This window comes from Abramis brama (assembly GCF_963993115.1).
Source record: "Abramis brama genome assembly, chromosome: 22".
NCBI lineage: Eukaryota > Metazoa > Chordata > Actinopteri > Cypriniformes > Leuciscidae > Abramis > Abramis brama.
This window is the reverse complement of record NC_139984.1, coordinates 23,127,705-23,143,024: the sequence shown is the minus strand read 5'-3', so window position 1 is coordinate 23,143,024 and position 15,320 is coordinate 23,127,705. Positions and strand designations below refer to the sequence as shown.

The window sequence follows — 15,320 nt, the reverse complement described above, 5'->3', positions numbered from 1 at the left end:
AACTGCTTCTCAAACAAGAAAAAATGTAGGGTGGGACTTTATTTTGTCCATCTGAAATTAATTGGATTGTTGAATCATTGTGGTTTGCTATTGCTGTGCTCTCATGTGAGTGACTGGTTGCCCCACCAAGAGGGGGAGTTTTTTGATTAGTGATTTATGAAGTTAAAATGTGCACTGATAAATCATTAATAAATACTGCAATATTGCATAATGATAATTGTCAACTTTTATTTCATGGGGATGTTAAGCCCAAAACCAAAATAAAGTCTCAGTAATTGAATGTGGTTAAATGGGTAATTGAACTCGACATGCTGTTCAGGGTGCCATGTTTTCAGGTCATAAATGAAACCGTTCATAATAAAGTTCTTTTAGCAATGAGTCAGTAATTCCACCAAAAATTTGTTTACATATTGCTACTCTAGTAACATTTTTGTTCATGCTGAAGTGCGTCCACACTGCTGACATGTTGACCTATTGTAGCTTATCAATGTTGTGCACACGAAATGGACAATGACAGTCAAAACACCTCACAGTGGAAAATGTCACTGATTTAGTCTATTTCCGAAGTTTCGGTATATCACTAATTGTGTGTTTAATTTCAAAAACAAGTATGTTAGCATATCTGCTTTTGTACACATTTATTTCAGTGATAAATCTAAGATGTGTGAAATAAATGTGGAAGTTGGGACCTTTGAGTCAGTTTAGATTACTAACAGAAGCTGTAGAGGTGGCCAATAAAAGAGGTTATCTTTAAAATGTACACAGACTGATCTGGTTCATTCCAGCTAAAACCTTTTCTTAACATACTTGTTTATACTTTCATGTACATACCTGTATACATTCCTCTCTCCCAGACATCCTTCTATTACGTCGGTAGTTTATACAAAATGGCCTTACAAGGGTAAAACTGGATGTACTCTAATACAGTGTTCTTCAACCCTGCTCCTGAAGGACCCCCAACACCACGTTTTCTTTGTCTCCCTAGTCAAACACACCTGATTCAACTCATCAGCTCATTATCACATGGGTTAATGAGCTGATGAGTTGAATCAGGTGTGTTTGATTAGGGAGACAAAGAAAACGTGCAGTGTTGGGGGTCCTTCAGGAGCAGGGTTGAAGAACACTGCTCTAATGTATCTAGACAATTGTTTTTGGTTAAATTTACATAAATTGTGTAATAAAAAACTGAAGCTTCCAATAAGAACAGCTGAAGTTGTTTTGGGGTTTTTTTGTAGACGTGGAAGTGTTTGCCAAGGCCATGGAAGGTGAAGGCAAGTCAAACGAAGAAGGTGACGAAAAAAGACGAGGAGGACGCGAGTTTGGATTCGGCAACTCTCCACAAGTTTTTTTCTTCGTCCTAGTTTACCCTAGAGCAGGGATAGGCAACTCCGGTCCTGGAGGGCCACTGTCCTGCAGAGTTTAGCTTCAGCCCTGATAAAAACTCACCTGCCTGTATCTATCTAGTAATCCTGAAAACACTGATTGCCTTGTTCAGGTGTGTTTAATTAGGGTTGGAGCTAAACTCTGCAGGACAGTGGCCCTCCAGGACCGGAGTTGCCTATCCCTGCCCTAGAGCTTTATGTTGTCTATAACTAAATTAGATAAAAGTCTTGTGTGTAATTTTTTTTTTAATGTTAACACTGTCCTATCCTAGCTTAAAAATTAAACATGAATAGCAACAGATATTCTTACATTTTGTGGCATATCTGAGTGTAACAGATTCTCATAAAAGATGTGGGTACTTGGTTCTATTCATTGGTTGTTGATTGGATTGTGAAATGTAGCCAATGCACTTAAAAATGAATGCGAGCTTTTTCAGAGGGATGGGGTTCAAGCCACTAATTGATAAGCCTCACAAGGTCTATAACAAGATCATTTACAAAAAATATATATTTTTAATTTTCTGTCTTTAAAAGGATAGTTCACCCAAAAATGAAAATGATGTCCTTAATGACTCGCCCTCTTGCCGTTCCAAACCTGTAAGACTTTCGTTCATCTTCGGTACACAAATGAAGATCTTTTTGATGAAATCTGAGAGCTTTCTGTCCCTCCATTGACAGATACCACTTTGACACTTTAAGTTAATAAAGAGATAGTAAATGAAGAGATTGTTGGTGAATGTTCATCTGCGAATAAAATTCAATCAGTTCATCATATAAAGCCATTGTGTCTCTTCAGAAAATTTGGACTAAATCACTCAATTCATATGGATTCATTTTACAATCTCTTTATGAACTTTTTGAAGCATCAAACTGGTAGCTGCATACTTGTCTATGGAGGTATTTGTGTTCCGAAGATGAACTAAAGTCTTAGTGTTTGGAACAACATGAGGGCGAGAAATTAATGACAGAATTTTCATTTTTGGGTGAACTAACCCTTTAATGTGGATTGCGGTGCTTTCAACATTTATGTTTGTTTAAGCAGTTTTACACAAGTACTTCTTGCTAAACTAATGGGACAGGGGTGAGATTACCTGCATGTCTGAACAATAGGCATTTCACATTTCCCTTTTAATCAGATCATCTCTTTATCTGTAGTAAAAACCTTTTCCAAGTAAAGAGACTTGTAAATAATTTGGCATGTATAAACAGTGACAACAAACCCCAGACAAGTGAAATTTAAAAACATCTTTATAAATGCAAATAGAAAAAAAATGACAACACACAGCATCTACACATCACAACAGATAGGACCCTGTGAACAGTTCAGTCCAAACTAAAGTCTGTCTCGCACTGCCCAATAAACACCAAAATCCAATGGTTTTTGGTTCAGTGTTAATCCTGTTGGCGTTTTATCTGGCAGTGCAAACCAGCCTCACATAATTCTATGACATAATGCTAAAATAGACAATTTTGAAAAATAAAATCTTTTGGAAGAAATTTCATAGACACACACTCAAAAAAAACAAAAACAAAACAGTATTCTCATGCAGAATGTCACAGGATTCCCCTCACAGTGTTTGTACTGTTCTACCTCCTCAAAAAGCTTATACGACAGTATCACAGGGGTGAATGTATTCACATACAATGAGAAATCATCAACATGTCACACGGTTTTCCAACCGGATCTAAAGTCACATTATAAGGTGTGTCAAGGTGTGTGATGACTCGGTATTAAAAATATTAAAGAGGCGGGATGTGTGGAAAATGTTATGGCAACAGAACCGTACTGACAAATGTAATAGAAAAGGCACTTCATTCTTCAACGCTCAGTGAAGACTAATAGTGAAGTATGATTACCTATAATTCTCTCCAATTCAATTACAATCTCACAGTTGATCATTTATCTTAGCAATGGGAATTTTGATCAGTCTGGATTCCTGAGGGAAAGGAGCCAATGGCCCATACAGAGCCATCATGTTAAAAAGGCCACCACTAGATGGTGGATATGTGCTTCAGTCAAAACAATCAACAGAAATCAGATTTGAAAACAAAGTTGCATATTTCTAGTGATGCTGCACACTGTGATACTGTCCAGGTCTGAAAGTAAACATGGGCCACTCCTATATGGTGTATAAACATTTCCAAACGATTAAATTACATCAGAGATAAAATATGTGATATTGTATGAACACTAACCAAGAAGATTCAGAAAGGTTAGGTCGAATTCAACACTGCACAACACAAAACAGACTCACTCGGTCAATGAGGTGCCGTTTCCTCTGTGACCAAATACACAACAGTTGAATATACAGGTGTGGAGTTATCTGTAACACCTACTGTACCGTTTGAAACATAGTCAATCCACATTGCACATAAGATCATTAGGACACAGTAGAATGCCAAAAAATTTACATTTTATCACTGTAAATGTCACAGCTGTGCATTAAACTGAGAAAATAAAAAAAACGAGATCCGTCAAGACATTGAAAAACAACTGGTAAATGGTTCAGTTTCTGTTTAAAAATGGCACTCACATATTCATAAGACTTTTTACATTCAACGCTACCAGGGATAGTTCACCCAAAAATGAAAAATCTGTCATAATTTACCCACCCTGAAGTTGTTGATAGAGTTTCTATCTAGTTTTTTTTTTTTTTTTCATACTATGGAACTCAATGGGGGCCATCAACTGTTTGTTAACCCATATTGTTCAAAATATCATCTTTTGTGTTCAACAGAAAAAAGAAATACAACTTGAGGGTGAATAAATGATGACAGAATTTTCATTTTCAGGTGAACTATCCCTTTAAAGAACATTGAATCACTGTTAAACCACAGACTAGTAGTTGGTAAATGTTTGATAACAAAAAAATTATATATATAGAGAGAGAGAGAGAGAGAGAGAGAGAGCGATAGAGAGAGATTGAGAGAAAAGCACAATTAATGTGCTCGTTAAATGTCATCTCTAACATAGAGTGCCAGGCTGGATACGCATCGGAATGCCACACGCACAGAATACCCCAAAACGCATAAAAAAAGAAACAACAAAAAAAAGCGTCATCAAAAATATATTCAGTATTCATAAATTATCAATTTTAACAAAATTAAAGTCATCCAAAAATAAAATATTGCATAAATAAAGTGATGCATTAAGACAAAGCTTTAATAAATGATGATTAATAAGCATTTGTGGAATTAAAAAATTTAAAAATACACGAAAAAAGAAAAAAAACTCAGTGCTTCAAGTAAGCCTGTCTCTACACATGTATGATTTATAAAATCAGATTCATGAAGTGAACGGGTAAAGATGGGAGTGTCTAGGCCAATGGACATAGCTGAGAGAATATTCCACTGATCTGTTTAATCAATAAATAATACAAATAACCTTCCATAACTGCCATAAGATAAGAATGCCACCTCTCTGGTCTACAGACAGCTGTTAAAAGAATAGTTCACACCAAAATGAAAATTCTGTCAGCATTTTCTCACCCTCATGTTGATCCAAACCTGTACGACTTTCTTTTATTCTACGTTCTACAGAAAAAAGTATTTTGAGAAAGTTTCAGTGTTTTTTGTACCAAGTCAATGGTAACCAAAATGGTTTGGATGGTCTAACAATCTTCTATATATCTAATATTTTTTTGTGTGTGTTCTGCAGAAGAAAGAAAGTCATACAGGTTTGGAACAACATCAGGGTGAGTAAATCATTTTGGGGTGGACTATCCCTTTAAGGGCCCTCTCCATTTCAGCCCTGCTGTACCAGCCTGCGATAGTGAGGCATGACCTTGCTCTCCGGGAGGTAGAGTGCCATCTCCAAGGCAACCAGAACCGTGAACTCCAGGGAAATCAACTCTTTGCGATTTATTCGGAAACGCTCCTCTAACCTCTATTCAGAGCAAGGCAGATCAATGGGTAGGGCGAAAGAGAGAGAGAGAAAGTTACTACATAACTCATAATAAAAGATAATAAAATCCAAATCAGTAAGACACTTACATCGATCAGTTGCTTGACCTCCTGTTTCTTGAGGTCGCTGCTAATCTTGGCAGCTAGTAAAACGCAGGCGGCAGACACCAGCTTTCGGTTGTTCTTGTTCAACCTCCCTTGCAGAACCAGCTTCTCAAAGTAAACAAAGGCCATCGCTATGGTAACTGGCTGTAGGCCACACTCCTCGCTCACCGAGCGCATCTCCCTTTTCAAACTGTGGTGCAAATTAAACTTAATTAGAACCAATTTACAACATGCCTATAAAAACAGCTTAAATATGAATCACATTTCAAGATACTTTATTTCATTCAGCCTTATATGTACATAATGTTGTGATAGTGTTATGTGCTAAAAGACCCGATGAAATGGCTTAACGTGTGCTATTTCTTTCCTGTGTTGATATTCCCGTTTACACCTGGTGTTTTAATCTTTTCTTTTGTCCACTTTCAACCACTTCTGTCCTGGTTTCTTTAAGGGGAGGGTCTATGGGCGGGTAAATGTATGGGCTTTTCCAGATTTTACGATCTAATGGACGAAATATGCTTGCGCAATTTACATACGAACACACACAGAGACAATGGAAAAAACATATGGAGAGCATCAGCTTTCGTTTCTGCTATGAAAGCCGCAAGACCAGGCTGAACGCGGTGCGTGTTAGAAATCAGGAATGGTGATAGAAAATTGTGCTCGGTACGTTTTTCGTCTTCAAACCAAACTTGGGTCTCCAGCCGACAAAGTTTAAGTCTGGCTAGCGCGCTTCCCATAATGTTCATGCGTTAAGTCAGTAGACAGTGATTTAAGGCTGTTCGAACACATTCAACCACATGAGCGTTTACTCTATGAAAGCAATCCGGTCTAATACGTTTCCGACTACCTCTGGAAGTGGTCGAAAGTGGACAAGTTCAAAACATTTTAGACCCCGTTTACACCTGTATTTAGCATCGTCCACTTGTGAACCGATCGACCAAAACGCTTCTTAAAACCAGGTGTAAACAGAGCCCAAAATACATAAATATAAAATTTCTGGCCAATAACCAAAAAATTGTCAATATTAAAATTCAATTCTATCTTGTCTAAAAATAAATAAAACATTAGGAATAAAATCCTTGAAGTTGAATAGAAAAATGGATATTCATTTTGAGATTTGCTAAATGTGTTTTTAAAGATGAACATAAAATGTGATGGTAAAGCAGATCTAAATGTAGAAATATGAGAAATGAGCATGCACAGTGAAATTTCAAATATCTAATAATGCTAACAGACATGGACTAAAAGCAACACAACTCAGGCCTTCAACCATTTTATTTCAAAATGACTTTACCTTCTGATTTTGCTTAGTGTTAGCTTTATGTGAGGAAACTTCTCCTTGAACGTCTCATTCATGTCTTTCTTCAAGTCAGACGGTTTCACATACTCTATAACGGTTGTCTGGAGGGGACAAGGTGAATTATTATAGGTGTCAAAAGAATGTATGGCTTTTTATGGCTACTAAAACCATTATGGATGTGAGCATTAAACTTTTACAGCTAAAGCCTAGTCAGCTGTTATACATAAGAGATCATGCTTCATGCCTTTAGCAATGGTTAGACCATATTGAGCCCTAAGGGTTATCATATGACATACTGATGTGATCTGATATAGGGTAATAAGATGGGTTCAATGATTATGAATCACCAACATGCTGTAGTGCAATTCAAATGTCCTTTCAAAGCCTTTTCATTGGTATCAGATTTCTGAATCTGTGTTGGTTCAGTTAAGAATCTTACCACATAAGATGCAAAAATTAACACTCGTTTGTGCTTCCCACAAGGCCACTGGGGGTCACTGAGTAAGTTGGGGTCATAGTCTGACGGCTCGTCCACACCTAGCAAGAGTTACAACATTAATGTAACACATATGTAACATGCATGTACACATGTATGGACTTTTTTGAAAGAAATTAATACTTTTATTCAGCAAGGTTGCATGAAATTGATACACAAATTTCAACATTGATAAGTGGGCTGAAACGTTAAGTCAACATTATTGACAATGTCGACAATTCCCCAAAAATTTTTTGAAAAGTATTTTTTGTTGTCGAATAGTCTTTTGATCTAAAGGCCTGCAATAATGCGGTTTGAACAGTGGGATGCTGTAATGCAATACAGTAATGCATTGCAGCCTTCCCGGATGCAATCCAACAGAAGAAGACACGGCGCTTCAGTGTGCAAACAAAGCCAAAGCATTAGAGTGTTTGGCTCTGTTTGGAAAGTTAAACATAACTACAAAAATAAAAAAATAAAAACCTGTCATATGTAGGGCTGCTACACCCATGCATTCAGACTCGCGCAATTGACACTGTTCTTACGCCACAGGTCAATTTTCTCAAGAAAATGGAATTGAATAGAGTTGAATATATCAAAATCGAATCACAAGCTTATGAATAGAAATCGAATCGTGAAAATTGTCAATGCCCAGCCCTAATAAAAACACAGTACCAGTCATTGTAGCAGTTGGACTATTGATGACTTCTGAAGAGGACAGAAAACCTGAAGGAAATTGGTCTATTCAGTTTGCTTGAAGTTCATTAATAAGACATTTTTGGGGAGCATAAGACACTTTCAAAAACAGCATAGAGGCCTTTCTGACCCCAAACTTTTTAACAGTAGTGTAAAAGTAATGTGCATGCTGGAAATGCATGCACATTAGATAAAAGTCCCCAATGAATAAACATAAAAATGCTATAATTAGCACATAATGTATCTGCACATGTAACTCACCAGTATCTTGTATAACTGTGCTGTTGATTCGGGAAGGGGTGAAGTTCTTCTGCCCGTTGATTCGGTTTCGAGACATTGCCGTCTGAGCTGTACTGATGTCAGGTGCGCCACTGCTCTTCTGCCTGACCAAGGCATTAGTTGGGAGCAGAAAACGGGCATATGATACTGTCTGCAACACACAAAATTCCAGGGCTATCAGAGAAAACAAACATTTACATTGCGCAAAACACTCGCTGACCCAATACTGCACCTTGCACAATCATGCTTTAAAACAGATATTGATACACCACCAAATAAACAACCAATGAGGTTTCTAAGCCACATAATCATGCCTTTTGCTCAATCTCAGAGTAATATCCCATCTTACCGTTCCAAAGTCCACCTCCACTCCCTCTAATCCAGGGACCATTTCAACTCCACCACCAGAAGAGTGTCTCTGTCTTTGGGCTTCTAGTTTAGAGTCACTGCAGAGGAAAGATAAATTATTAACCGTTAGAATTTAATAACTTTTCTCTGCACTGAAACAATTTATTTTATTCGATATTGAGATAAAGACTCCTCTTATTGCTGTTGCCTGATGCAAAAGACACTAGCGGAGCCTGTTAATATACCAGCAGACTGTTTATAGGCTGGTCTGTTTGTAAAGTCATTCTTCATTTACAAGTTATTACGGTTTCATTATATTAAAGCTCAGAATGATACATCTTTGTGTTTTTTTAAATAAATGCATACTGACAAAAATAAAATAAAATTCTATGAATGATGTGATTGGCCAGTGTATGACAGGTGGACAAATCACTGTGAACTGGACTGCCAAAAGCCAAATCTAATCACTTCTAAAAATTGTGTTTGATCAATTTAATGCATCTCTACCGATTTTTTTTTTTTTAAATAATTAAAAATCATACTGACCCCAAACTTTTGAACGGTAGTATAAATTAAAAATAATTTCAAAACAGAGCACTTTACACACTAAACATCCAGCTTTGTGAAAATCACTCAATACATTTTCTTCCATAGATAAATCATTTAGTCTTTTGTACATCATATTTCATAGTCCAGGCTTTACTTAAAGAAAAAAACAGTTGATTTGTCCATCCCTCGTGGATTTGCATGATATGAAATGAGTTGTTTGGCTGACTGTGGTGGCTCTGTACCTGATGTGATAACTCTCTCCATAGGGCAATACAGAGAAAGCAGCACACAAGGACCTCTTGGCACAGATCAGCACAACCCTGCAGGACACAGATGGCAAGTGCACACAGAAAAGACAACATCGGTCACCTAAACCATCCCATTACACCAGCCATGTTTACACCACACAACAAGTGCATATGAATCACAACAACATGCAGCACAACGCAAATGGGAGATCAAATGGCACTGGAAATGACATTGGTGACAAAATGAGCCAACAAAAGTCCATTCTTCAACCACACATCTGTAAATTGTCAATTTAAAGCAGCATGTAGCTTTCTATGTCAAAGTAGATTGGTCAGCATGACCAAATCTGATTACAACAAACTCTGTCACATTTCCCTGAACGGCATCACAATTAACAGGTCAGCAGCTTGTGATATGGGTTTATGTTCAATGAGGTCAAAGGGCCATTATAACATTACTGCTGATGTCATGAGGCTGGGGGTGAATGTGCACATGAGTGAAGGCGTGATTTCATGGTTGATGATGTAATGCGACATTAAGCCAGGGGGTAAAACTGTGAATTGCGTAATATACAAGATCAGACTCAGAAAATAGCACTCCTTTTTCTTTTCTTTTTGAAATTGAATCTCTGTCTTTGCACTATGCGTTTTGTTTTTTTACTATGTTTGTTCTTGCTTTTGTTTTTTTCTTTCTTTAACCAGTGTAAAATTAACAACCAAATAAGGTTGTGTATAAGTCATGTTATGGTGCAATAAAAAAAGAAAGAAGAAAAAAAGAAAGAAAAGAACACTTTGCTGATGCAGAATACAAAAGTAAATTGGGATTTTGGCACAGTTTACCGGAGGAGAAAAGTAAGTTAGAGGGAGAAAGAAAAGGAATCGGGGAGGAAGAGCACTTTTGGAAGCATTTATCTTACGTAACCGAGTTTCATTACATTTTAATGTCTCTTGCCAAGGTGTAGTTCTATTTCAGAAGATGCCAGCAATCTGGTAGGTTCCATTCAAGATTGATTTAATTTAGCTCGGTTGTTCCCTGTGTAGGCAGACACATCTACCCCCCATTTCTTCTGTCTAAGAACCTAAGTGAGTTATACCAGTGAGTACTTATGCCAGTTATTAAGTTAGCGAAGGAATCACAGAGTCTGTCTGAAGCTGCACTGTTTCACTTAGCATCCACTTTTTTATATTCATCCTATATGACTTGAGTCATGGGAATTGAACTCCTCTATTCTAATTGCTGACAAAAAGAATACAAATAAAAATGAATAAAGTTTTTTTTTTATTAAAAAATTATTATGCAAGTTAACTAAAAAAAGTTAAGCTGAAGTTCAGCAAAATTATAGAAAGTATAGAAAATTAAATAATCAAATATTCATTAAACAAAATTAAGTTAACTTACTAACAAATAAAGTTAAGAATCTAAAGTTCAGCTAAATATTTCATTGTCCCACCTACAAAATGTATTAAGTAAAATGAATATGTAATGTATAAGTATTTGACACAATAATGATCATTAAATGGTTAAATTGGCTTTGCAATGTAAGCATCAAGTATGTAAATATATTACTATGCTACTATGCATGTTATTATCAGTCAGGCTCAAAAAGCAACTCTCAGATTTTTTTAAACTCTGTCTGTGTCCACCAAGGTCTACTTAGCTTCAAACAGATTCAAGACCCCTGGTCTAGACTGATGGTCACCGTGATTTAGCCAAGATAGGCTACGTTCACACTGCAGGCTGAAACGACCCAATTCCGATTTTTTTGCCCCTATGCGACCTGTATCTGATCTTTTCATGACAGTCTGAACAACACAGATCCGATCTTTTCAAATGCGACCCAGGCCACTTGGGTATGTGGTCCCAAATCCAATACGTATCCGATCTTTTGAACTGCGACTTCAGTCTGAACGGCCAGGTCGCATGTATCCGACCCGCACGTCATTGATACGCGACAAACGTCATAATTCTGCGTTGAAGTAGTCGTCGGTTTGAAAACGGACTGCATATTCGTCGAGCTGAGGTAAATCTGCCGAACGGGTCGACCTCGACGAGCCCGTTAATTAAAAAAAAAATATTTGGTATGTTGTAGTTGTTAATGTACAGACTTAATATGAAAAAAATAAAAGAAAAAAAGTCCTTATGGGGACAACACTCTCTAAACCATGTCAAACCCGCCAACTCACCTACTCCCTCGAGTATCATACGGTCTCATATTCTTGATGAAGTGAACTTTCTTGGAAACCTTTGGCCCCGGAGACCCAGAAAGGTTACGTGTCCTGCAACAAGAATGTAACAAAATGTAGATTCATACATGCGACTTTAATTTGTATAAGCTTAGAGACAAATTGTGATGTATTAAATTGAAGTAAAGGCATAATCTTTTGGCCCTTGACTATAAACTACGGCTTAAAAGGTCGCCCGTCCAGCATCAGTCTATCAGCAGACCTTACATAAAGAGATGAGAGGATGAGGGGAACAGAACAGGAGAGAGATGAAAGGCAAATAACAAAGACGACACAGGAAATGATGTGCATATGTACTGCAGTGAGATCATGAGGCTCGGTTTACATAAGCAACATCACCTACCAGCAGAAACAGATAAAGCTTGTTGTGACTGGTTGATGGCCTTTATGCTACACTTCTCTGACTGACTCAGCAGTCTCCTCTCAGTTATCAACTCTGACAGCAGTGAAATCTCAGATTCTCAAAAGAATGTGTCTTATGACTTTTTAGTGAATCATAAAAAATAAAAAAAACTGTGTGACTTTCCGAACAAATGACTTTTATAAGTCGGTTTCTATTGTGAATCAAAAACATACATTGCAACATAAATAGTCTGATTTCGGGATGAATAAGTTTAATGAGTCAGTTCTTTTTAGTGAGTCAAAGATATGCAATGCAGAATAGTCTGATTATTACCAAACAAATTACTAATTTGAGTGTATTGAGTCAATACACTTATCAATCAGTTAAAGGGTTAGTTCACCCCAAAATCAAACTTATCCAATAATTTACTCACCCTCAAGTCAACCTAGGTGTATATGACTTTCTTCTTTCAGCCAAACACAATTGAAGTTATATAAAAAATATCCTGGCTCTTCCAAGCTTTATAATGGGAGTGAACAGTAATAGATTTTGAAGCCCAAAAAAAGTGCATCCATCCATCATAAAAGTAATCTTAACGGCCCCAGGAGGTTAATAAAGACCTTCTGAAGCAAAGCTTTTTTGTAAGACAAATATCCATATTTATAACTTTATAAACTATAATCACTGGCTTCCGGGTAACGAAAGTATGTGTGTAGAGTTCTGCCCGATGAGTGACCTCTGACCCGTAATGTATTGTAATGTAAGCTTAGGTGAGAGTAGTTCAAACAAATAGGGCTGGGCAACAAACTCATGCTCCTCAAATTTTTATTTCTCTTCAAAAATTCTCGTTTTAAACTTCTAATTCGTGATCGGTGTTAGACCGGAACTAGACTCGCATACAGCTGTTATCGGAAACCAGTGATAATAGTTTATAAAGTTATAAATATTAATGTTTTTCTTACAAAAATGCATTACTTTGCTTCAAAAGGACTTTATTTAACCCCCTGGAGCCGTATGGATTACTTTTATGATGGATTGATGCCTTTTTTTGGGATTCAAAATGTTGTGAAAGTTGCTTTTCACTCCCATTATAAAACTTGGAAGAGCCAGGATATTTTTAATGTAACTCTGATTGTGTTTGGCTGAAAGAAAAAAGTCATATAGACTCACTTTATGAACAGCAAGTTATTACTTTCCTCATGTCCGATTAGAATTTAACCAAGAATTGATTTTATGTCAAAATGCAAATCAAAAATAGTTGATTTTCAAAATGTAGTTACAGATAAACATCGTTTTTTGTTGTTATAAATGATCATTTGTATTTATATAAATTATTATAGAAAGTGCTATTGCTGAGTATTTTCATTTAATATAAAAGTTAAAACCAATATTTCGATTGCCTCACTAGTTGAATTTGTATTTTTTTTTAAAGTACTAAAAGAACCGGAACTAGAAATCCTTACGCTTCCCAAACCTGTTCATTTTAGCAGGTCTCAAAAATGTCGCAGAAATATTTCCTGTTAAACCCTTGCCTAGAAAACAAGACATCAAAGATGAAAATGAAAGTTAAACAATAAGGCGGAAGTCAGTAATTCAAGGGGATAGATTCGTTTTTGTTTGTTTTTTCTCGTACTGTAATGTGCACTGTTTATAATACTGATTGAAAAGTCATAAACGAATGTAAACACTGATAAACAATAGGCCAGATGCAGCTGTGACTATCCAAAAGCGTGCTAAGATTTGGAAATAAACATAGCTTTCATAAACAAATATATATATATATATATATATATATATATATATATATATATATATATTCAGAATTGTTTAGGACAGCTGTAGAAAAGGTTACATCACACATTTACTCCACATTTGATTGAATGGTGTAATTTATGCATACAAACCCAACCAGAGAAAAAAACGTCAATAACGCGTGTCATTGTTTGCCAAGCTGTGTGCAAAAACAAAGCTCACCTTTGACGGGGATCAGGCACAGGGTTGGAGCCCGGGAATTGGTTGGCTGGTTTACTTGATCCTAAAACCGGATTCAGCGGTCCAGAGGTCGGTGAAAGAGGGGGTGCCTGAACTGACAAAGGATCTGCTCGTCCATCCTCAGTAAAAACGTCGCTGATCCCTTGGTTTAATACTGGAGGAGGGCTCAGAGGAGCAGGGTATGTGTTAGTCCTCGGTATAGGGGTCGCAGTTCCTCCGCTGATGGAGGATGTCACTTGTGTGAAGGTTCCGTAGCTGCTGGATGTCGACAGAGTGGGACCCGTCACCGCCGACGACACACCGACATCTAGACACCGGCTCTCGGCTTCCCTGGGGCCAACGATTCCATTGCTTAGGTTGTAAACCGGTCGCCCGTCCAAAGATATATTGGTGAGAAACAATAGTGCTGCTTGTCTGCGACGGGAATCCCGGCTTTTTCGAAGGTGTTCTTTGTGTGGTTTGGCTGAATTAGTCCTCGGACAGACGCGAGGACCGCAGGCAGCGGCCGCCATTCTACTGTGAGTAAGCTAAAAGCAGACAGAGCTATTAGAGCGGCTGAGGGATTGGCCACGCCCCCTGAAACCTTATTGGTTCAAATTCCTGACACTTGCATATAAATAAGACTTTGCCTCAGCGGATTGGACGAGAAGTCTTAGTTAGTTCATAAATTTGGCTTCAAATGTACAGGAGGACATAAGACATCTGTTGCTTTCTTTGAAACATTATATATTTTTAATGAGAGTGACACTTACGTTGAATTATTTTATATGTGTATATAAGATATAATAAGTGTTTATTTCTAAAAATTAAGTTCCCCCTAAACTAATAATCAGAAAGTGTCCCACTGTATTCACCCTATATTTTATTACTAGGGAATATGAATGTCCATTTATGCAATTTCTAGTTGTATTCACACAGTAATGTTTGACTAACACTGCTAATACTTCTACTCCACATGATGCTGTAAAAATCAATGAACATGCAGGTTAGCATAAGCCTGTCTAAGCTCTAAGTTTTAGCACAGCTCATCACAATGGATAAAGTGTCTCATATGTACAGTCATTCTGACGTCTAAAACAGCTCATGGGATAATAAAAGAGGATAAAGAAAAGGTGGGGGGAAAGTAATTTCTGGATTCTTCAGTTTGATAAAAAGAGCCAAAACGAGAAGCTCTTCATAGCCTTGCAATAATATTACTGTTAATAAAGAATTACATTTATGTTATTTAAATACCTATCCAAATGCATAAAAGGTTTGAGAATACAAATATGGCTGAAAGCATTACTGTTGCAATACATACAATTCCACATTATATAAATATTTTATAATCTACTGGTCCACTGTTAGTGGGAGAATAAATCCGACCCTAGTCAGTCTGCTCAAAATACTTTATGGAATTTTGTTTTATTTTATTATCAGACTAATCAAATTCATTTCCTCTGAATTTGACAGT

General features: G+C 37.0%; 1 protein-coding gene across 2 annotated transcripts; it reads right to left on the bottom strand.

Moving 5' to 3' along the window:
* Positions 1–2,612: 2,612 nt before the first annotated feature.
* On the bottom strand, positions 2,613–14,964 carry cables2a (Cdk5 and Abl enzyme substrate 2a). 2 transcript variants are annotated; one of them, XM_084099188.1, is made up of 10 exons: positions 13,850–14,964; positions 11,473–11,565; positions 9,283–9,360; positions 8,493–8,589; positions 8,126–8,294; positions 7,844–7,894; positions 7,133–7,230; positions 6,688–6,794; positions 5,376–5,580; positions 2,613–5,268 (listed from the first exon to the last, which is right to left on the bottom strand). In XM_084099188.1, exons 1-10 carry the CDS (start codon positions 14,377–14,379, stop codon positions 5,128–5,130), a joined length of 1,569 nt encoding a protein of 522 aa, XP_083955314.1. In that variant the 5' UTR covers positions 14,380–14,964; the 3' UTR covers positions 2,613–5,127. The 2 variants fall into 2 exon arrangements, with proteins under 2 accessions (XP_083955314.1, XP_083955315.1); XM_084099189.1 differs by lacking the exon at positions 7,844–7,894.
* Between the last annotated feature and the right edge of the window lie 356 nt (positions 14,965–15,320).